At 40.9% G+C, this 23,680-nt stretch overlaps 1 protein-coding gene across 1 annotated transcript in view; it reads left to right on the top strand.

The window, feature by feature from the left end:
- The window catches only part of dph6 (diphthamine biosynthesis 6), a 56,683-nt gene that overhangs the window by 8,084 nt on the left and 24,919 nt on the right, over positions 1-23,680 (top strand). The window contains exons 4-12 of the mRNA XM_085441263.1: positions 6,659-6,732; positions 7,636-7,754; positions 15,403-15,464; positions 15,799-15,893; positions 15,987-16,080; positions 17,903-18,053; positions 18,432-18,557; positions 22,071-22,200; positions 22,327-22,501. Coding sequence (XP_085297389.1) covers positions 6,659-6,732; positions 7,636-7,754; positions 15,403-15,464; positions 15,799-15,893; positions 15,987-16,080; positions 17,903-18,053; positions 18,432-18,557; positions 22,071-22,200; positions 22,327-22,501 — 1,026 coding nt within the window. The remainder of the gene's footprint in view (positions 1-6,658; positions 6,733-7,635; positions 7,755-15,402; positions 15,465-15,798; positions 15,894-15,986; positions 16,081-17,902; positions 18,054-18,431; positions 18,558-22,070; positions 22,201-22,326; positions 22,502-23,680) is intronic.

The following is a 23,680-nucleotide window of genomic DNA, read 5'->3' as shown; positions in this document are numbered from 1 at the left end:
TACTGGATGAATTGTAGCTGTATCGGAAGGTTATTGCATTTGAGCTGTTGCTTCAATGTTATGCGCTGATGTAAAGGATTATACAAAGTGTGTTCATATGATTCCTTGTTTCAGTTTTTTATTAAGAAAAAAGTTGTGATAATTTTCTAGTCCTGGCAAACAATATTTTTTATCTCTTTTTTGTCACTGTGATTGTTTGGCATGCCTTCTTCAAAATGCCTTTGAATGACTTTTGCAAATCAATTTCTGCTTCATCATCAGAGATCTATTGTTACATCTTCAACAATTTCTTCTCTGCTTTAAAAACCTCAAATTTTTAGCTTTGTCTGAAAATCTAATCTAAGCTTTACATGCCTTCCTCAGACTCAGTCGAGTTGTTTTTACTCTCCAGATATCATAAAATATGAAGGATCCAACCTTGTAAGAAAAACGCAAGTTGTGGAGGAGATTCAATAAAACCTTTTAAATGCACCAGTATCAACAGTTAGTCAGGCCCAACTCTGTCTGCCTCAGAACTGACAGCTGAGGAATTGTGTCAAGTCTTTCAACTCCCTGCCATTCATCTACTCAGAAATTAAGAGGGCTTTTATGTTTTGTTTTGTGAACCATTCCCCTCAAGAAATATTTGTGGCAGGCCCCATCACCTCCCGCAGCTAAAGTCATAACCAGCCGTAGAAAAACACTGTCTGGAGTCTGGAGAGTGGGTTAAACCAGCATCACAGCAATATTTTTCTCTGGTCTCTCTCTGGGGAGTGTGTGTGCGTGCGTGTGTTTGTGCGTGCGCGCGTGTGTTGGGGGAGCATGACGTCTGTTGGAACTATGTAAGACGGAGGGCAGAAGAGCCAAAATGCCAAGAGCCTGGATTCTGACCTCACCAGAAAAACATTTACATTTTAGGCTGTGTGTGTGTGTGTGTGTGTCTTCTTGTCTTCTTGTCTCCGTGGGCCAGTGTGGATACATCGACATTACGTATGTATGGATACACCTTATGGACTTCACTCATGATATAAGTGAGAATATCTTATATGTTTAATATTTAGTTTAGTTCAATTTAATTTTTGCAGGAAATCACAGTGGTTTTATTTAAAAATCCTAAAAAATCATGAATCAACTTAAAGTTAAAGGCTGACAGTTTATTTAATGTGGTCTACAAAAAATAAAGTATTGCATTTTAAGTACTAACGACTAAACTTGTTTTCTTGAATTGCAAGTATTCATGGTTATACCATACATCGATAAACGACCTGTCTCACTGGTGCTTCCCGACATTTAGTTTTCCATGTGTGTTGATATGGAAAGCCTCCTTGTCCTTGGCCTGCTGAAACCAGGGCTTTGTGCTTGCTTTGGCGAAGGCCCTCTCCCTCCCTGCCTGATGACTGGCGGGGCCTGTGTTTACGTAACCGTATATATCTTAGAGGAAACTCGTGAAACGTTAATCTCTCTACTTTTTAACCCTGATGAATTTCTACATTTTCCAGCTGTGCGGCATGGCATATTTATGCTCAGGCTCTATTGCTGAAAACAGCTCTGTCATTGTAAATGAATCACTATCCAAGACTAAAGACTGTGCATGTGTGTGTGTGTGTGTGTGTGTGTGTGTGTGTGTCCGTGTGGGTATGTGTAAACTTAAGGCTGGGAAACTGAAAAAATTCATGCTCAGCCATAAAAAGCAGCATTAGTACCTTCGTGGATAAAAACAGCTTCTTTTTCATTCTTCCCCATACCCTAATCAGTGCACACTTCGCTGTCACTCATCACATTTCTTTGGCTTTCGACTGATAAGCGTCCTTCACTCATCGTGCTAAATAGACAATGCCTCATGTCATATCCTCTGTTGCCTGGTCACACCTGCACAGTGGCCTCAGCAGAGGATAATACTCTCCCCTCGTCTGCTTCCTCTCCACACTTCTCGTAACTATGACCTGCATCATCTCAGGAACCGTTCAGGGCATTTGGCTTTGCGAACAGCTGGCTTTGTGAGAACTTTGTTTTTCTTATTCCACCACTCTATATGGTTGAAGACTGACACGTGTTGAGTCATCTTGCCAGACCGTCCTCAAACACAAAGGAAGAGCCTGTCTTTCAACAGCTGTTTTAGATGCAGAGCTCCGCCAATTTACCGAAGGGAATGTCTCTGAAAGCCTTTCAGAACGAGATTTTGCCGATGTTTGTTTTACAAAAACATTCGCTAAGCCTGCGTGTCCGTTTTGTTTGTTTTGATGGATCAGACACCATACCTGTTGTTTGAGACTCAGTATGTACTGTATAAGCAGAATATGATTTTGTGAACGTTGGGTGTACCTTAATTTAAACGATCATTAAGAATATCCTGTGCCTTGTGTGCACCATTCAGCATCCCATTTCTCCTTTACCAACTCTTGGAGTCACCTTGGAGTTTAACAGTCTCGTTGGAATGACAATGAGGAAGCTGATTTACAACAAATAAGCAGTGTCTCCTCCTACTAAGCTCACACTAAGCTTCCTGTCAGTTTGGCATGTCTACGCTGTCAGGACAGCCCAACACGCCCCAAGACTGTGTCTACATTACATTAAACACAACCGCTTGACCCTAGCGAGCCCCATCTCCTGTATGACATCTATTTGAGCTACTACAACAGGGTCCAACCCCTCCCCATGTTCCTTCCATGCAGGTGAACAAGGGAGAACAATCCCATTACGCTGGAACAGGCCCAGAGCTAATGCAGAGAACATTAAAACCATGTCGCATCCAGTCACTTACTTGATGGATCCAGGAAGAGAGGGGTGAAGAGAAGACACAGAGAGGGGAAAGAAATGTTGAAGAGGAGGGGTGGGATTGGAGGTCTTGGGGTCAGGCACGGTGACGATGTGACAGTGTGATTGCAGCAATGGAGAGCATGTAATGGCACCTTGGTGCCCTTGAGCAAACTGTCATTCGAACCACTTTAATTAATTTCCCCACTTTGTCGACTTCCCCACCTTCCTGCTATCACAGACAGGAATGCTGCATACACCAGGCAGTAATATTATACAGTGAGCGTGTCAACAGGTTTAGACTTGATAAAAAGCGGATATTTTAAGGAAACGTGTGGCCTGGTGTCAATAATAGTTGAGATCTGCCTGCTCTGGACTCCTGGCTGTCAGAACAGACTCAATCGGGCATTTTGGAAACCTACCATTTTGCAAAATGGAGCTTTGTATTGTTAGGGTGTATAATTAAGACCTCATTGTGACAGCCATTGAGAGCGAGTTAATGAGGGTTCTGATGTATTCCATATGAATATGATTATTGAATTTTTAATATTTTATGGCTTTCTAATTGCTTTAGTTGCTGTTAATGGCTTTGAATGTTGAATATTACCCTGAATGAAAATGTGGAATGGGTTAGTACCTTTAATGCTGAGATCATAGCTGAATTCTGTAGTTGATTTTTTTTGTCTTTGAGGCAGATACATATCTTTACCAAAGGCATGTCTGTGACTGTGAATACATTTGAAGCAGTCTTTCACTCCCTTACTAAGATGAATGTATATATAATTACAAAGTATATCACGCACACTACCTTGATATAGAGTTTAATGGCCGTATCGTTTCTTTGTGGAGCATGTCTGCTGGCCTTAATCTTCTCCACAGCTGACATCTTAATAACTCAGCCCTCTCCATCCATTTCCACGGGAGACATCCGGATGTGGGGGAAGGATTAGTTTAATGAATTTGACAATTAGTAACAGAAGTTAATGACTGCATGGGGCTAAGTACCCTGATGGACATGGCTGGGGGGACTAAGGACTTCCACTGCTTTGGGCCATAGATCCTCATTAATAGCTTTTCTGCCTGCCGGAGAGGACAGGGGAAGCCAGGCCAGGCTTTTGTTTAGTCTGCCTCTGACGGAGCTGCTGAGGGGTTGCACTGTTGCACAGCACCATGCGAGAATTAGTCCTGCTCTGGGCATGAGATAACACAGGGCCTCAGGTCCTGGATCAGGTGAGGCTTCCTTTTATGAACAAGGGTCATTAAATGCTGAAAAAAGAAGAGTGACATTGAATCAGGGCAGCGAGGGAGTTCTTTCTTTAGATCTTGTGCCAACAATCACTGAGGAAGAGAAGTGGTTTGTAGGTCACAGGCCTCTTCATGACCTTTGCCTTGATTTATCATTATGTTACCCAGATCCCACCTCTAATATAGTCAAAACATCGTTTAGCCAGATAGCTCTCATAAAGATTTTATTATTATTTATTATTATACTGTGCTTCATGAGCTACCTAGTCGCTTTGTCAAATATTTCCACTATAAACCATTTTGATAAATTTTTCAGCTACTATAAAATCAAAGTTTGGATTTTTTTATGGCGTCATGAATAGACATAGAACAATTCCCATAATATCCATCAGTTTAGATTTATATGTACATATACCCCCTCTTCACAATAATTTATCCTACCTCCTCCCACAGAGGATGAGAAAATATGTCTAGAATTTATAAAATCACATCCAGAGCAGCATTAGCTGCCCCCTCATTCCTGCCTGTCTCCTGGCGGTGGCTATAATAGCGACAAAAACATTACCACTTCCAAAAATAATCATTTCCCAAAGCCGTTGCCAAATGGTCTAGTAGTTAGAATCTCCACTGAAAACAAGGGGATGTGTGAGAATTTTTTTTTTGTGTTGTCATTAGTGGCGAGTGTGCCTGGTTGTAAGGCTGAATGGAAAAGAAAAGTGAAGCCATTTAATTAGTCAGGTTGACCCTCAGAGGTCCAAGTACCTACAACAGTTTGCTCCTGAGAGAAACAAGATAGAGGGAGACAGAGAGACAGAAATGCGAGACGAAGCTGTTTGTTGTTGCTCTGATGCTCTGATAGTCTGTCAGGTCCTGGCAAGTTTAAAGTCAAGGGACCAAATTGGTGTTGATGTAGCACACTTCTTCAACACTCTCATTTGGATATCTTTTCGTCTTTCTTTGTGTCTCTTCTTATCCCACTCTGTACCTCCTAATTTGCCTCTTTAGGGAGTGACAGTTGCATTTAGGGAAAAGGTTATCATTGCATTAGAATAGAGTGCTGGCCTTGAGGCTTACCTAGAATTACATGGCACTGCCTGCAGCCCCCTTCGTTCTGTGCTGGGCTGAAATGTTATCAGTCTGACTTAATTACTGTCACCGGGCAATGGGATTGACTATAAATGTACATTACAGTGCGGGACAGATTGGCGAGATAAAAAAAGAAAACAATACTGGAGTGCTGAATGCCTTCTTAAGATCGCTTTGTGTTTAACTTTAGGTCAAAGGATTATTTGTGGTATGTGTTTAGCATCACTTTTATTCCTCACATTCTCTGCTAAACACATTCGCAAAGCCACACACACACACACACACACACACACACACACACACACACACACACACAGAGCACATCCTTTATCTGATTAGCTGGCACGCCTTTGTGGAGCTGTGTGTGTGTTTGCGTGTGTGAGGTACAGTGCGTTTCAGCTCAGCATCAGGCCCCAGGCAGGGCATGGATTTCATTTAGGAAAGTATCAAAGGTTTACACGCTGTTCGCTTTAATCAGCATGTTTATCAGGCAGAGAAAAATTGCAGGAAGGGACCACAGGGAGAAGGAGGGGTGTGTGTTTTTGTGTCTTTGTGTGTGTGTGTGGTGGTGGTGGTGGGGGGGTTTATCTTAAGGACCAGTAGCCAGGGAAATTGATAACGGCTACAAGGTAATTTAGTGGAGACTTGTGCATCCCTCCACTGCTTCTACCCCTGCCTCTTATTCTAATTACAGCCCATGTAATGTTCTAATGAATCTGCAGGTGGGTTTGAGTAGGGGAGGGGCATTTAGGTGGAGACGGAGGTTGTGCCTTTATTTCGTTGTATGTATGCACGTCAGCATGTAGCCCTTGCTTGCGTGCATGTGTAAGTGTGTGTGTGTGCTTGTATTTGTCACTCCAGATCAAGCTTGTTTTTCTGTAAGAAGATTGAATGCATCTCAAGGCTGTGTCAGTATCTCTCGAGTGCATAGTTGTCTCACTGTTTCTGAAATATGAATATGATATGAAAAGCAATTAGATTAGCCCTTAGCAGTATTAAAGATACATGCCACTCACAGACACAAAGTTCCGCTGATACTTCAAGTTGTCACTGTGGTTCCATCTTCCAGCTGTGGGTGTACAGGATGCAGGCTGCAGCCAGACACTCTCATCTCCTGCTTATACTAGACTACTGATAAGGTCCAGCAATTGCCTTTGGTGGTGCTGGTGCCTCCAGTCACACATACGTACACACACACACACACACACACAAACCTAAGCATAAACATGCAAGTTCAGTCACAGAGCCATGTGCGCAAACCTCCAGGGGATATGGGCTGGACCGTAAAGGCCTTGATACGACCAGAGTGTAAACATCCCCACAGGATTGCGGTCCAATGAAAGGAGTGAGCTGTCAGGAATCTGATTTCTTTGTGTCTTTCAGTCTCTGTGTGTCTGTGTTTACATCTGTGTGTGTGTGTGGTTTTGTTCAGATAACACTTTGGGATACCGTTATAGTTTGAGAAAGGGGTATTTGGCCTCGAGAGACTGGTGACATCAAATTGCTGTTACATTATGCACATCGCACATGCTTTATAATGGAAAAGTCAAGAAATGTTTGTTGTTAAGTTTCCTCCATCTTTTGCTCCACACAGGAAAAGGAGGGCGTCGAAGCGGTGTCAGTAGGGGCCATTCTCTCTGATTACCAGAGGGTCCGGGTGGAGAATGTGTAAGTTGACCACGTGCACACTCACGATCCAGAACACACTGTTAGTTCAACGTGCACGTGCACCCCTGAACTTATATGAGACACACTGTTATGTCCACTGAAGAAAAGAGCACATCGCCTGCATTCTTACTTCCCTGCGCTCCAAATTTGGGGGCGAGTTTTGCTTAAACACACACACATACATGCACTGCATTATATTTATGTCAAGTTATTTAGACTAGCTTTGAAGTGGTTCTGTTTTTATGGAGCAAAATTAAATGAAATGATGGTTGAAACTGATGGTTACCTAATTGCCAAGTGACTTTGATCATTTTAAAAGTGCATTTTCCTTTTGGGGTAGACGCACGGCTCTTACTCGAGAAAGAAAAAATAGTTCCCTCGTGTGAGAGACACCTACAAGTATTACTTTTACTCTTATCTTATCTTTTCTTTTATCCTACTTTTCTTGTTTTTTTTTATTTTCATAAACTGGACATAGCAGAACACAAAGGCTCTCTTCACATTAACAAATCCTGCTGTCAGTCAGCTATTGTTTTCCCACACAAATATATAGGTAAGCAGCTCAGGCATTTCTTGAGCAGTAGACGTTTGTCTGCAGACAGTTTGGCTCCAGTTACCTGCTGTGGATATGTGTGTTTCACCTGAGTTTATGTGAAAGACAAGCCACAGCTTAAGATGAAGTTTTTTGGGGGGATTTTTGTGTGCGTGTATATGTGCGTGTGTGTTTTCTCCTTGAATAAAACCGCTGGCTGCGGTGGCAGGTGGCAGCATGTGCTGTGGGCCCATCAGGGTGGCAGCTTTCCCGTAAATGAAGAGTTGCCCAGCCAAGTAGGCTTTGAAGTTGTTCTAACATTGGCTAATATTCAGTATTAACCAGTTTGCATCCCTTCACCTGTTTCCCAGATGTTTGCGGCTTGGTTTGCAGCCATTGGCCTACCTGTGGCGGCGAGACCAAGAGTCCTTGCTCTCTGAGATGATATCATCAGACCTTCATGCGATCCTCATCAAAGTTGCTGCTTTCGGTGAGTTTGTGTTTCAGCCCACTGGTGAACGCTCTCTTTATGTTCTCTCAAGGTGCTATATTGGTTAAGCTGTGTTTGGAATGGGCACCGAAGGAAGAATTTGCATAAGTGAGCTTTAGGAAAGTAAAAATAAGGTGTAACCAGAGGGGAAAAAGAGAGACAAGCAGAGTAATGCCCTAATCATTAATCTGCAGCTTAGCCGCGGTGTTAAGACTTGTGCCAGCGGCAAAAGTGTCGAAGCAGAGAACAATATGAAAAGATAAGACGCACAGAAGGAGGAGGGTTGAGGAAAAGTGTGCGGCTGTATTAGGAGGGTGTGTGGAGGAAAGGTTGGCAGTCGAGAAATAATCACGGTTGATTGCCCCGTACATGAATGCAACCTGTCAATAAGCGACACATGTCCCCATTGTATGTGAGAAACTCTTCTGTCTGTGCTTATGCATAGCTCAGAATACATGGTCCGTGAAGCGAAGATTAAAATCTGGTACCTCTCATTTACGTTTTTCAACTGCTTCAGCACTGACGGAAGAGGTTAATGTGGTGTCACCTGCTCTCTACATGCCTGTTTTGGAGCCCGAGGATAGGAAGATCAGATTACAGAATAACAGGAGAGACAAAGGGAAAAAAAAGTTTTTCTTTCCCTGGTATATGATGTTAAGATCCCTACCTGTATCTACTTGACAGTGCAGCTGGATCCCCTTTGACGGTGCCGGTGATAAACGATAATTATGGCTACAAATGGTTCTTTTTACTCTCAAACTACTCGTGGCGATAGATCATCATGTAGACACTGTTTACGTGCTGTTAAGTGGTTGTTGTCACCTTTGGTAGCAATCAGTCGAAAAGGGGTCCACGGCTGACTGATGACCCACAGAGCTGTGTGAGGCGTCCATGATATTCTGCATATCTTTCAACACTGCTCAAATAACCTCTTATAGAATGCACTTGTCAAGCCATTCATCATTGGTGCTTTATTTCCTGGAGCCATTTCTCATTTTTAATGGGTTTTATAAAGGACATATTGGTAATAAATAATATTAACTTGTCAGATGCCCATCAGGGTGGAGATGATGTCAGAATCCATTTTTCTCTCACAGTATCATAATTGTGTTTACTACAGACAACATTTTTTTTCTTATCTTGATTTGCATTTGTAACTCGATAAAATCTAAGTCTGCATTTATATTAGCTATCAATCAACTTCCTAAAATGACAAGCATGTAACCAAAACAGCCTACCTTAAAGACCTCAATCACCCTCTAACCCTGCAGCTTCTGCCAAGCTTTTTACTCTAAACACATCTTAACTCTAAAAGCAAATTCTCAACATTTTCTGGAAGATTATAATTAGAAAGGAAAATCACCTCGGGTGACTATGAGTGTGTATCTTGGCCTCCCACTGTAGGTGTTTGTGTGTATTTAGGGATGTGTGTGTTGGCTACAGGTAAAAAGAAAAGATTTTATCAGCCCTGACTTCTCACCTGTCCCAAGGCAGCGGTAATTAGAAAGGAGAGAATTGAATAGGGGTGCAAGAGCCCAAGGCATTTTAGGCAGCACTCATATAATTGCAGCTTTGGTGGAAGCAGGCCTGTGCAGTGAGGTGTGCTGTTTGGGGGAGATTGGGTGACAGAGGGGCATACCTGGTGGCCTTTGGTGTTTGTGTGTGAGAGAGAAAGCAAGAAAAAAGAGATTTGGAGGGATTAAGATGTGCAAACCCCAGGAGGAGAGGAAAAATACTTTCACAGGGCAAGGGTTAAGTTTGCAGTTGCACAGATAGCTACAACTTAGAATATTCTGTAGCTAGAAGAAACTGAGTTTTTTGGGGCCTTTTCTTTCTTTCTTTCTTTCTTTCTTTCTTTCTTTCTTTTAAAGAAGTTTATGTTTCTTAGTAATAAATCCCTGTAATGAAAAGACAGGTGTCCAAATGCAGGATGATCCTCTTAGTGAATTCTCTGGAAGTGTTCCTTTGTGTGCTGACGGTGGGGGAAAAAAATTCAGTCATTCAAGATCCCAAATTGCAGGCAGGGAAATAAGTTCAACTGGATCTGAGCCTACGAATGTCAGCTAAAGCTTCTAATGAGCAAAAAAGCATTCGTCTGAAAGGTGGAGGCACATTCCCGTTTTTGGTGCTGTGTCTCTGCAGCTAACTGTGGATAATTGGAAATCCTAAAAGCTAGTATTAAATATTCATGTAATTAGTTAATCAATTGATTAGTGCATGTGCGTATAAGGGCACAGGTTCAGCAGTTAATTGGTCCTCAGCTCCAGAGATAATTGGCATGTGTGAAATCACGGTCTGCCTGTTGGAAAATCTTTTATCTCTGCATGAACTTTTACCCTTCACACGAACACATCCTTTAAGCTCGGAATTAGGGAACTTATGTCACGTGTTTGCTGTCACTGATCACCTCGTCACTTTATCATAGTTTAATGTATATTTAAAGGACAATTGGTGATCAGAGACCTCAATGGTTTGTATGTTTGATTTGAATATTAGAACTACATTGGCAAAGCATCTAGATATAGAAACAGTACCAAACAGAGCCTGTTATCAGATATGAGATTATCAACCCCTGTAAAAAAGATGCAGGTTGTTCCTGAAATTAAGTGTTCTGTCCTCTAACCCGGACCGATTTCATTTGTTTTTTTAAACAAACTTATGTTATTTGTAGACATTTTCTGTACCACAATGAAGTACCATGGCGCCACAGGGTATCTGATAGTGTAAATAAAAAGAGTCTTTGCTTGGTATTGTTTCTATATATGAAGGCACCATTACAAATTGAGACTTTAGAAAGCCACACTGTAGGATCAGGTTTGATGCAGATTGCAGGATGGCATTACCTGCTGAATTAGTGCCCAGGATCTATGGTTGTTATTCCTTCACTATTGCTTTCCATGCTTTGTTACATTTGGCACAGTGCTGGTGTTGCGTGTTTTCGTGCTGCATTCCTATTTTTTGTTTTGTAGTTGTGGGTTGTTATACAAGTCACATTGTGAGATGATCATCCTAAATTTCTGCCATTGTCAGGATTTTGCCTTGGATTGCAGAGTGGTTATAATGGACAACTTTGAACTTCACACATGGTGCAATGGAGGGCCTCTGACTAAAGATGTCGCCATGATTTTTTTTCACATTGTCATCTTTTGTCTGGGACAGAAAAAAAAAAAAAAGCAAAACAAGTGGGGATGTCTTCAAAGTCAGAATTCTGACTTTTTCTCTTTGTTTTTTTCCAGTGGCCCTAATCCTCTTCCGTAGATAGTCAATAACAGACATGTGATTTCAGGCTGCAAGTTTAGCTTACTGCTCACACGTCAGGTTCAACTGCTTTCTGCTTTGACTGTTTAGAAACTAACAAAGATGAAGTTAGTTAGACAGATAGGTAATAGATTATTTAAAAAAATTAAAAAATACATACACAGTATTCCCACGCCGGACGGTGCACCTTTCATGGACTCGCGACATCATCTGTAAATTTATATTGCAGGAATTTCATTGCATGTTTCTATAGGTATTTAATTCTTTTTTACATTTCAATTATTTTTGCAGTAAAATAAGCATTTTCTAACCTAGAAAATTAATAACAGAGTTATAACAGGGTTTTCAAAGACAGTGGGAAGGTTTATAAGAGTGTGGGGGAGGATTTTTATGACTCAAAATTAATCACTAATTAATTAATTATTAAAAATAATGGAATAAACATATGGTTTCTACTTTGTGGATTTTTACCTTTCGACCTAATCGAGGAAATACTGTATGTATACCTTTTGTTTCCAGTCAAGTTGCATATTCAGATCCACTGTTCAATTATAGTAATTGAAATATCCTGAGTGTACTAGTACAAATCAGAAAGAGAAGCAACCAATCAGAGAATGTGCTGGAAAAAATGACTAAATGAGGAATAAGTTCATTGGTGAATTCTTAAATAAACTTTTCCAGCTCTTTTAATTTCATCCATTAAAATGTTCCAAGATAACTGTACTAATTTTACTTTGCTGTCAGTTATTAGAATCCATTTATTTTTTAAATTTCCATTATATGGCATGCACTGGAGATTCTGTTGTTCTTCTGTTCAGTGAAAATTATGAAATTCACGTGTTAAAAACAAAAAGACGTTCTCTACTGCAGATGGTTTGGGCTGTTTTGGGGTTGAGGTTTACCTTAAATAGTTTAAGAATGATAGGCTGCATTTTTTGTTTGTTTTTTAAATTACACATTGTTCAGTTTCACTCTAGATCTGAAAAATATTTTCCACAGGTTCATTTTGGTCCCCAGTTTCTTCTCTATCATTTGTTGGACTGGAAAGATTTCATCTTGATGTGATTGCTACGCGGTTCATGGTGCCCATTATTTTGCTAACAGACACTGAATTTCAGATAAGAGCTTGACAAATTTCACATATAACCTTAATCTTATCATCCTTTGTACCGTGCTACTTCCCTCTTCTCCTTTCTTCCTCTCTGTTTTGTATTCCTCTGTCTGTCTTGCGAAGATTAGGTGATAGTGAACAGCTATTGTTTTGGCGGGGGTCTTTGAGTGCGTTGTTTAAAGGCTGGTGCAGCTCACCTACTAGGGAGGAGATGCTTATTTCATCCATTTAAAGGCTAAAATGTTACACATCATGAATCCAATTTTCTCTGCCTTTTCTCTCTGAAGGCAAGGATTAAAGCTGAGCTGTCAGCTGCCAGATCTTAAGACAACCTGCGGATGCCTGCGATACTGCGCTCAGCTCAGCTCAGCTCAGCTCAGACAGTATCTAGAATCTCCCAGTTTTTAATTTGGCATTAGGCTCAGTAAGCAAAATCACAGTCACTTTCAATTAAATAGGTAACTCACTGCTGTGGGTTTACATGAATCAACCTTTTCGAGATGGGAAAACCCAATCGCGATCGTTTAAAGGAATTAGTACAACATTAAAAGAAATAATTTCATTCAGTGACTTCTAAGATTTTCTGTAGAGATCAGATGGATTTATTTTTTCGAGAACACGTCTATGCTTTAAAACATTTTTTATTATTATTTATCGGTTAACTTCTCCTACAGCTTGCAGTTTTAGTGTTTTATATGTGTTTTTATATTTTTAGATTGTTTTTAAAGACTATTTTTTAAACCTCGGTATAAAAACATAATTGTATAAATGACTCTCGGTTTCCTGGTAAACTTTTTCTTCCTCCTTAATTTCAAACCCTAAATGTCGGCACTGTTCTTGAAAAGAAATGCTCTCCCTCATTACTGGACTCCCTGGTTTTAAAGTTCACTGAATTTAATTGGAGTTTTATAGGATAATACGAGGTAAAAAGCCCTTTTAAAGGAGAGCTATTCCTCTCAGTCTCTCTTAGGAAAGCTCCTCTCTCTACAAAGTGCGATCTTGCTGTCTCTGGCGACAGACTAATGGCAGCTTCTGGTGGGCTTATTTGGGTTTAATGTGGCATAATGAGGTTAGGTATTTGGGTTTAGGTCAAGTTGTAAAACAGGTTCAGAGGAGACAGAGATGTGAAGATCATGTAAATGAGTGATGTTAGATTGCTAAAGGCTCACACTGGCGGCTACTCAAACACTTTGCAAAGAATGTATGTTCCAAGTACAAGCTCACTGCATCTACTCTCATTTCCAGTTGGTTTGAGTAACCTTAAGTCAGTCAGAAACGTCAATTAAGAGAACACTCATACAAGTGCTAAGTGGTCTTGGGAGAAATGCCTCCGCATTAGTGTTGTCTTTGTATCGTTTTATCACTCACTCCTGTCTTCCTGGTTTCCGTCATCCTCTTCTTTCCTTGTAAATATCAAATCATGTATGATATATTATTTAAGAGTGAGGAGGTTAATGAACGTATTAAAAAATGCGGCATCCCCTCAGCAATTTGGAGCCAATTATTAAAATTTGTTAAAAGGCATGACTAATTAAAGAGGATATTTAAATTGGATTGAATTTTAATGCTTTTTTTTCATCTCTCCTTATTACCTTTGTGGCAGGGTTAAGATGAGAGGATGTTGAGATTAGATATTCTCACACTAATTAAGACCACAGATCCCCTGGGAAGAGAATAAGGGTCTGCTCATTCTCTCTCCACACTTTCTCCACCCTCCTTCCCTCCCGCCTTCTCACTGTTATGGCCCTCCGTCCCTCCCACTGTTGTGGCCCTCCATCTCTCCCTGTAGTGCCGGACCACCGGGGCCCGGAGGAGAGACACAGCTGGGATTAAGATGAACTGGGATGGGATGCGACGTCCTTCCTTCACTTCACCTCTGCCTTCCCTCACGTCTCCCATCCATTGCTCCCCATGGGGGCCCGTTGATGACACGTTAACCTTTGAGGCTGTCAGGCCATGAGAGAAGAGAGATTCTCACATTTCGATTAACTTAGTTCCTTTAATTAAACACATGAACATGCCAATGAACAGGATCACCTGATGTCTAGGAGTAGTGGAGCTATATTAGATTTTGAGAGAAATAATTTGGGTCAGCAGCTTTTTTTTATGGCGATGACATCGTTGTCATGTTACTCATCAGTTATTTGATAATGATTATGTCGATCAGTTAATAGGCAACCACAGAAAGGGCAAAGAAAAATGATGAAGAATAAGGAGAGACTTCACTAGCGGTCATCGTATTTCTGTAAAACAGTCAGGTGTTTTGCTCTAAAGATGCAAGCATGACTTGGCTTTCTTAAAATATAGCATTTTACATTCGTGTCCTGTTATGTTTTTATTGTTCTATTCTTTGTAGAGAGCACCTGGTACTCAAAGCTTTGTGTTTTGTTGGAACAGCAAAGAATGTGCAGCAGGAAATCATTGGCTGCACTTTCTTTGTGAAAGGAGTGACAGGGTGAGATGGAGTTCTGCTTAGTGCCCTCAGGAAAGAGCCTGTAGAGCACAAAATCAGGACTCAGTGTCACAAAGTAGTAAAACCCTGCAATTCTCAACAAGCTGAGTAAACTCCTCGCTGTTTTCAGCCTTTTATTCCTACTAATATGTAGAGTGTTCCTAAATTAGAGCTATCAACGCACTAATCTTTCATTTAAGCTCAGGTCTGGATTTGGATATGTTATCAAAAGGGGAAGCGGGCTGCTAGTTGGATTTACTTGTTTTTGTGTCTGGGGACTGAGGGCCAGTCAGCCTGTATTTTAAAAGCGTGGCACCACTGGATATGCATACAAAACTCTCCACCACCCTTCTCTTCCCTTTCTTCTTTTCGCTCCCATTCCTGTGAGTCACTTCCATGCACCATTTCAGGGGAAGGGGAGGGGAAAGCCAAATAAACAAGATCTCTTTCCAGAGTTTATGTTCTCAAAGGGAACTTGTTGGGGTGGGGGGTTGTGGGCGAAGGATTGGGGGGGAGGGGGGGGGGGGTCTGTGGCCAGCAACTGAAAACTGTTGCCCTTACCCGGAGAGATCTGTGTACACTACTTGCAAAGTCAAACAAATAGATCCAGGGCGCAGGTTTACATGTGTGTTTGTGCGACTGCCCGTAAACCTCCCTGCCTGTCATCTTCAATCACTGTGTTGTGTTGCTGATCCGACCGCGCTCTCTCTCTCGTTCTCTGTCTGTGCATACGTTTGTCTGTTTGCAATGGTGTTTGTGTTTGTATTTCTGTCTTTGTGTATTGCTTTGTGTACATTCATATGTGTCTCTTCCCACATGTGTGCCAGGCCTGGATCCAGAGAAGCACTTAGGAAAACCTCTGGCTGACATGGAGCCCTACTTGAAACAGGTAATTGGATGGCAGATACTCCACCACACTTTCAGCCTCTTATCTCCAGGACATTACCTGACGTTCATTTCAAAGTTGGCTATGAAACAATATGAAATCATGTAGTTAAAATGTTAAAAAAAAAAAAAAAATTATATATATATATATATATATATATATATATATATATATATATATATATATATATATAAATAAAATATGATTTATGATTTAATATAAATATATTTTTTCATTCAGCAATTTATACATTTTAAAATCCAGTGTTCTATTGAAAATTTGGGATTGAATTGAGATTAAAAAATTATAAACTGAAAGTTTTTCTCTCCCTGAGTAGCTCTCCCAGAAGTATGGAGTCCATATATGTGGGGAAGGAGGTGAATATGAAACCTTCACCCTTGATTGTCCACTCTTCAAAAAGAAGATCGTTATGTGAGTAAAGCATTATAAACTGTGTCTGACACTTTTGCAGCATGTGTGTTCTTTCCCCAAATATATATGGACGTTCATTGTGCGTTTGTGCAGTGATGGGGCGGAGACGGTGATCCACTCAGCAGATGCCTTTGCACCGGTTGGCTACCTGCGCTTCACTAAAATGCACACGGAGAGCAAAGACACCGTGAGTCAAACTTCCATGAGTTATAACTTGTTTCGCAAATGAGATCAATGGCGTTCAATGCCGAATCGATAATTTTACAAGCAAAAGTTTGAGTCGCTTCGGGATTGATTGCTTTAAAACTGCTCTCAGGGCAAAACAAATACAAGAACAAAACCCTTTGGTGTCTGATAACTTTGTTGAGGAGAAACACAGCACTGCAGGGCAGGGTTCAGATCGACCTCCAGAGGGCCTCTCTCTTGCTCCGGCGCTCTCTCTCTTACAAACTTTTGCTCTCGGTCTTTCCCTTCATCCCTCACTCTCTCTCTCCTCTAGCCCCACATGGCCTACTTTGACGTCTGCAATATTCACTGCAGCCTGAAACTAGGCCCAGCTTAATAAACATGTCTGCTCACATTAAGGCACTTTGCATTCAGGTAGCTGGCTAAGCGGACATAAGCAAGGGTTGTGGATGGGGGTGGGGGGGAGTAGAAATTGGCTTTTGGTAAATTAGAAGCTGCGGAGGGCCTCACAGGCTTGAAGATTTGCAAACATTTTACTTTGTCTGCAAGAGCGGACAACTTTAGAATCCTTAAATAATTCCCAGAAAGTTCTGATCGAGACATTGCCTTCATTTATGTTTACTTTTTAATTATGCTATTTTAGGTTGTGTAGTTCAATAAGAAACCTATTGGCTTATTGGTGTTCCTGCTGAAAGCAAATGCTCCTTGTGTAACGGTGCTGTGAGCTCAAAGTTGCACTGTGGGATTAACATGTCTCCAGGGTGGAGCATGTGATTTCTATGTGAGTTTCATTGTGGGTTTTTATGTGCAATAGAGTGCGTTTGTGTTTGTATTTATATATGTATGTAAGTATATCTTGATGCTGGATGGGGGGATGGGACTGTTATGGACAGAAAACATACCCCCTGTCCCACATCTTCTGTGACCCTGCAGCCTCACTCCCTACAGCTATATAATTTTTAACTCCCCACACTCCAACCCCCAACACACAGACACATTCACAGCCTCTCAGAGCCCCTCTACCCCCCCTAGGTTGCTGGGGGAAGAGCACGGAGAACCAGGGCCTGCACGAGTGGGAGCGGAGGGGGCGGGGGCAACCAGGGGAGAACCTGCCCTGGTTCAGCCTTCTGAAGCTTTTCTCGTCAGGGTGACAGATCTGCGGTGACACCAGCACTAGAGGAAACCGCACCAAGCTCAGGGGGTGGGGATGGACCACCATCATTTGCCCTCCGTTAATGCTAGTCAAGCTATTTTTCATGCTGGCCAGGAGAGAGGGGCTGAAGTATAATTAATTTGATTATCATATTGCCTAATGCGGTTGACAGCCGATGAGGGGGTGAATGAGTGTTGGGCATGGTGAGGGGGGCGTTGTGAAGATATGAAATATGTATTTAAATATGTGACGCCCCAGCAGGATTTGGCAGGTAATATGTATGCCTTAGAGAATGGTAATGATTTGTTATTTAAAGGAGTAGCAGAGTGCAGAGGGAAAGTATAAGTAAACAGATGAAATCCAGAACATGTCTCACCCATCCAGTCATGAGTTTTGACTGACAGCCAGCGTGATTGAATCTACAGTATCAGAAAACACCACTCCCTATTCGCCCGAACCGCGAATATGTTAGCATGTTGTTTCATATTCATTCACCTTGAAGTTATGCGTGTCTGGGTCCTTGTCATGAAAGACTGACACACACAGCCCACTTGGTGGGGTATTTGAAAAGATTGGCTAATTATACAGCGTTTTGTCTGTCTTTGCAGAAGGCTCCTTGCTCTTTGCTGGGCATTTGGCCTGATTTATTCCCTGTGGTGCTTTATTGCAGGATGTGGTGGCGAGAGCTTTGCCCCATGGTAGTTGTCCTTGCCAAAATGCCATTGACAAGATGACTGAGGAGGTGGAATATGCTGATCAAGCTGAAGACAACCAGCACGAATTTTCATCAAACTGTGACCTTAGTTGTCAGTGGGGCCACGGTGAGATTCATTTATTGGGAGAATCGCATGCACTGATATGCATGCATGAGTCTATATTTATGTCTTGGTGTGCCAGATGATATCTTTGTGTGGTGTAAGCGGGCTGAATCTGTGTCATGTGGCCAGCATCTTAATGCTAGTATTTCTGAATGATTGTTTGACAAGACCTGTCATTTTGTGGCAGTCTCTGACTTAATAATTCCTCTGACATAAACCGTTTATGCACAGTTTGTCTCTTAAGCAATATTTAAATATTTATAAATGAATAAACAAACAGATTGATCTCTCATTTTGGGGTTTCTCAAAGTTATGAACAGAGAAAAAATACTTTAAAAAGTAAACTAACATTTTCTCTTCATCTCGTATCTCTTCATGCAGACGTCTCTCCATCTTGCTCTTTAAGAAGTTCCAGAGGTTATCAGTGGATCTGTGGCATCAATGGCCTGCAGAGCCAAGACTCTGGGATCCAGGGCCAGACATCGGTAGCTTTCATCCAGCTGCAAAGTAAGGGAAAGTATTAAAAGTGTTGAGCTCTCTGGAAAATCACAAGGGTCTGCTAGAAAATTCTTTTTTGCCTCCCTGAAATCGCAAAAGCACATAACACACAAAAGTAAACTATACTTGAATGAGTTATGTGTTCTTCAATCAAATAAAAATGACATCTTTGATATGGTCGAGGGGGGTAGAATATAATTCTTTTGTGCAGAGGTAATGTAAGCTGTTCAGTAAAAAACAAAAAAAATATGGCGGGCTTACTGTGCTGCACTGCTCACTTTACACCCACCCTCCACACCCACCCACCAAAACAAAAAAAATGAAAGAAAAAAAACAATGAAAAGAAACACATGGAGAGAATTTTGTCCCCTGAGTGTCTTTCTTTCTCCTCGCTGGGTTAGCTAAACACACACCAGGAGAAGTAGCAGAGTTTGACAAGTCATTCTTACTTAGAAGTGCTCGTCAAGGCAGCAGGCAAAGCATGCGTCAAAGACTCTGTCCATGACAAGAACAGGATCGCATGCTGGCCACCAAGCAAGGACAAGCATTGCAAATTAACGAAAACTAAAGCTTTTTACACACACGCAGTGTGCAGGCGTGTTGGGTGGGTTATCTTTTTTTTTCCCTGCAGAAGTTTGAAAGTGTAGGCTTTTACAGTGTATCACAGTCTTTTTTTCTCCTTCTCTTTTTTTGATGGGGAAAGAGGAGCGAAAGATGAAAAGCATATTTAATGTTTATCGTGGTGCTTGGCTGAACAGCCTTCACAGTGCAGAGACAATATTAAACAAGTTAATATTTAATGAACAACCTCTTTGTATGAGGGCGAAGTAGTCTGAGACGCTAGTGTCGGCAAAGGAAAAACAAACTTGAAGCTCTTTCAAATGATTGTAGCGAGAAAGGCTTTGCTTTGAGCCCTTGTGCCTGCGTTTGCATCCAAAGCCTACATCGTGTGTGCATACTGTGCTAGACTGCACTTTACAGAAGAGGTCCACCATTACCACTTTAAAGCAATAGATTTCAATGTCAGAAAACATTTCTAATCTATCCACCTTTTAAATACTAAAGTGACAGAATTAAAATGACATGAATATTGAGTAAGTATGCAGTAGGTGTAGCTTTATGCCGAATTGATTCAGAAAAGTAAAACAAAAAAATCTCAGGCTTTTGGTAAATATAGCTGAAAATGCGAATCTTGTTCAAACCTGTCCATTAACACTAGTGGATGCAGTTCAGGGTTGTGCTGTGTTGAAAGTGACACATTTATCACTAGGTTCAAATTAGTAAGGTTGTTGTGTTTTTTATGTAACATGGTTTAGGGGGCTCATTCATATGGCTGACATATTTATTATTTATTGTCTGAAAGGAAATTTCCAGTCTTGCTGACTAGTTTGTGACAATTAGGAAAACAGTTGTTGGAGACCAGGTGGCGACCATGTGCAGTCAATGCCTTTGAAATAATGGAGACCAGCTCTATTATGTCAAGACAACAACAAAACTGGGATAAAATGGCGATAAAGCAGTCTCCTATCAGTTTTCAACAGGGTCAAGATGGAAATTATATGCAATCTTTTTGCAATAATGTGGCACACGGCATGCCACCCACCCAATCTTGGTCATTCACTGGGTCAGATGGGTAACATTTATAATTTATGCATTTATAAACAAGCAAACAAGACACGGTTTGTAAGGGTTAATTCTTGTGTTACAAATTGCTGTGTACTGTGTGCCGTCCTGAGGGCTGACAGTCAGGTGGAGCGCAAGATTTTTTCTCCGTGTTTTTCTCCATATTTTTCCATTTAAATATGAGATATTAGATACTGTCAGAAACCAAGGTTTCCACGTGTAAATGAAAATATTGTTATTGTCCCAGATCCCTCCAGGTTTTTCCGCTCTGTGTGAAACTGAGTGGGAGCTGTGCACTGGGGCTGCTATCTCAGATCCTACAGTGAGAAAGCTTTGGTATGATTGTGTTTCTGAAGAAATGGGCCAGTAGAAAGGAGAAGCCAAACTCCTGAGTGATAAGATCAACCCAAACCTAAACATCGTTCACTCCTTCGTTGACAGTTAGAACTTGTGGTTCATGATGCCATAAACATGTTACAGAGTCCAGTCATTTTTACATATTTATTAACTCTCAAAGTCTGAAAGTCTGCTGTTTATTTCAGTAAATATATGCTTCACTCCCTGTAAGCCCTGTGATGTGTTTAGAAAAAGAAAGAAATAAAAAAGTGACATGCTGCAGGAAAGCCATCATCAAAGCGCACTGTTTTCTTAGGAATCTACTGTAGTTTTTTAATTCTTTAAACTGAAGCGATTTTCGGCTGTTGCCTTTTGACACTTACTTCATATTAAATATTAAAGTTAAGTTGCACCATTAAGTTATGTTCAGCTCTGCTCTCTTTCAGTAAACTCCTATTATTATCTTAGAGTAGGAATATACAGGGAGGCAACTTGAAACAGAGTGAGGACTGAGTAAACATCAGCCGGACAGACAGTGCCAAAGTTGCACTCAGAGCTTTGAGCCATCCACAAGTGCCAATTATACACTTGTTCTGATAACATCTCTCCCACTGATTACAAATAAATGAGCACTCCTATCAGCAATTATCGCATACATATCAGTGGCAAAATAATGTGTTAAATTTAGTGCAATTTGCAGTAAACTACCAGCCACAAACCTTAGTAACTCATGTTTGTGTGTTTCATCATTTGATGGAGCAGAACTCATCAGCGCAGACTGACTTTAACCTTTGCCAATCTGTTTGAGAATGATTGCAGTCAGTCTGAGTTAGACTGAGACAGGTTGTCTCCCACCAGGTGAACTGGTGACCAAAAGTGGTTTTCTATTGTCCTATTTTTACTCTAGTGGGACTGAGCTCTTGCAAAGAAAAATCGTATTTCTTGTAGGTTTATTTTTGTTTTTCAGCCTAATCATGACCTGCTTCACATGCGTTGATATCTCTTTGGACCTCATATTAAGTATCCCAGTAAAAAGATACCAAATGTTCAATATTTGATCAACACAACATCTCTTATCGGCTTAATTTGTCATGAAATAAGGAGAGAACAGGTCTCATATGACCATGAAACTGCTTGTCAGTCAATCATGTAAATACTTTCTATAATGGATTATGTGTAAAAATGGCTGAAATTCCCAAAAAGTTAATGAAAAAGTTTTGGTAAACCTCTGAAACATATTTATCATTTGCTGTAGAATTCACTGTGGTGGTGTAATAAGACAACATTAAAAAATATCAATAAAATAAAATAAAAAATCTCATTTTCATTCTGTCCAGAAACTTAATGACCTCACTGTAATGGTGCTTAGCGAGACACTTTCATTTGCCACAGACCTTTGCATTTGGATTTTATTTGGACTGTACTGTACTGTTGTTTTATTGTATATTGCACACAAAAGCCTTTTGTAAAAATGCATATTTTAACCAAGCAGTAATAATGTTAGGCTAGTGTAATTTATTTATAATATATTATTATCACTTCCAATGTATTTACTGTCTATAGGGGAGTTGGACAGCAGGGGCTGGAAGATGAAGGACATTGTTCTGGTTCACCTGTACGTAAAAAACATGGAAGATTTTGTTGAACTCAATGCAGTCTATAAGAAACACTTTGACATCAACCCTCCAGCCAGGTAAGTGTAAAACATCTTCAATATTTACGCTGCTCAAACCTGCATTTACAGCTCATTCTTATTCTGTGTTTATTTTATTTATTTTTAGTACAGCAATCATCCAGTTTTCTTCTTGTTTTTGTGTAGGGTGTGTGTCCAGGTGCCTCTACCTGCTGGCCAGCTGCTGCAGATGGACTGTCTCCTCCATGACTGGACCGAGCCCCTGGCAGAGGGCTGCTTCAATCAGAAAGAAGCTCTGCACGTCCAGAGTCTGTCCCACTGGGCCCCAGCCAATATCGGACCCTACAGCCAGGCCCTCAGAGTAAGTCTAGAAAAATATCCCCAAAAGGGAAACTATTTCTTCTATTTACTTATTAATAAGTATTTACATTTCAGCCCTGTTATTCACAGAAATTATTGGTTTCCAAATGATAAAGTAAGTTTTTGGCTTGGACCAAGCAAAAAATAGGAAACATTACTGTAGAAAAGTAAGCATTAGATTAAAGAAGGATAATCAAGGATTAATCTGATGATTGACAAACCTTCCTGGTGATTCGTATGCTTTGTAATTGTGCGCTCTTGAAAGGCAATTAAAATTGTGCTTGTCCGTCTCTTTTGTCTTTTGTTTATATAGAGATGCACATGTGCGTATGCATGTGATTGTTCTGTATGACTTGTGTTGTGTATACATGTAAATATGTATCTCTTTCATAGTGGGGAGTGCATATTCATTTTTGCACTTGTTTGTAAAGTTAAAACTCAAACTTCTTTCATATTGTTTCAAACCCAGAAAGAATCTAGAATTCAAAGGGAGAGAAAAGGAAGTGTGGGCTGTGGTTGCACGGTTGGCTTGGTGTTGTGTTTACCCAGTGTGTATTATATAGGATTACACTTGTCAAGGTACTGTCAACAAGGATAGTGTCCATCTCCTCCACACCGTCCTTGATGTTGTAGCCAAATCCGTCTATGAGTGAGAACATGTGTGGATTAGCCATTCATTCAGAGCTTGATGGCAAATCTCTCCAGTGTGTCACCGAAGTTTAGTTTGGAGTCCTGAGATGCAACCTACAGAGTCAGGTTTGCTTTTAACATGCCAGCAGTGTTTGATTTCCTCAATGGAGTCTCATCGAGACATGAAATTGATGTCAGCTGTGTGCATGCGATGTTGCCTCTGGAAAGCAATCTAATCTTTCATTCCTCTAATGATCGTTCATATCCAAAGCAATTTGAGAAAACAATGAGAAGAGTTTGTTCAGAGCTGTGCACGGAGCTTCGTACGACCCCTGCGTGGTCTCTCAATGTGTCTACTCCTCCTCCACGCTACAATGGCTTAATTTGATCAAAAATGTATTAACGTCTCTTCAGTACAGATAGGGAGTTTTACATATTGATACAATTACCCCCTTGCTGTGAGCAAGCATGCAGTCCCACCCCTCCTCTCACCAGCACCATGGTGATGCCATCTTAATGACACTTTTTTTCTTGGTGAGTGTTGGCAACA

Source organism: Copadichromis virginalis, linkage group LG19 (assembly GCF_057382275.1).
Source record: "Copadichromis virginalis isolate Kocher_CV1m ecotype Utaka linkage group LG19, C_Virginalis_male_GT1.1, whole genome shotgun sequence".
Lineage (NCBI taxonomy): Eukaryota > Metazoa > Chordata > Actinopteri > Cichliformes > Cichlidae > Copadichromis > Copadichromis virginalis.
Note: the sequence above shows the minus strand (reverse complement) of the source record. Positions and strands in the feature narration are given on the sequence as shown.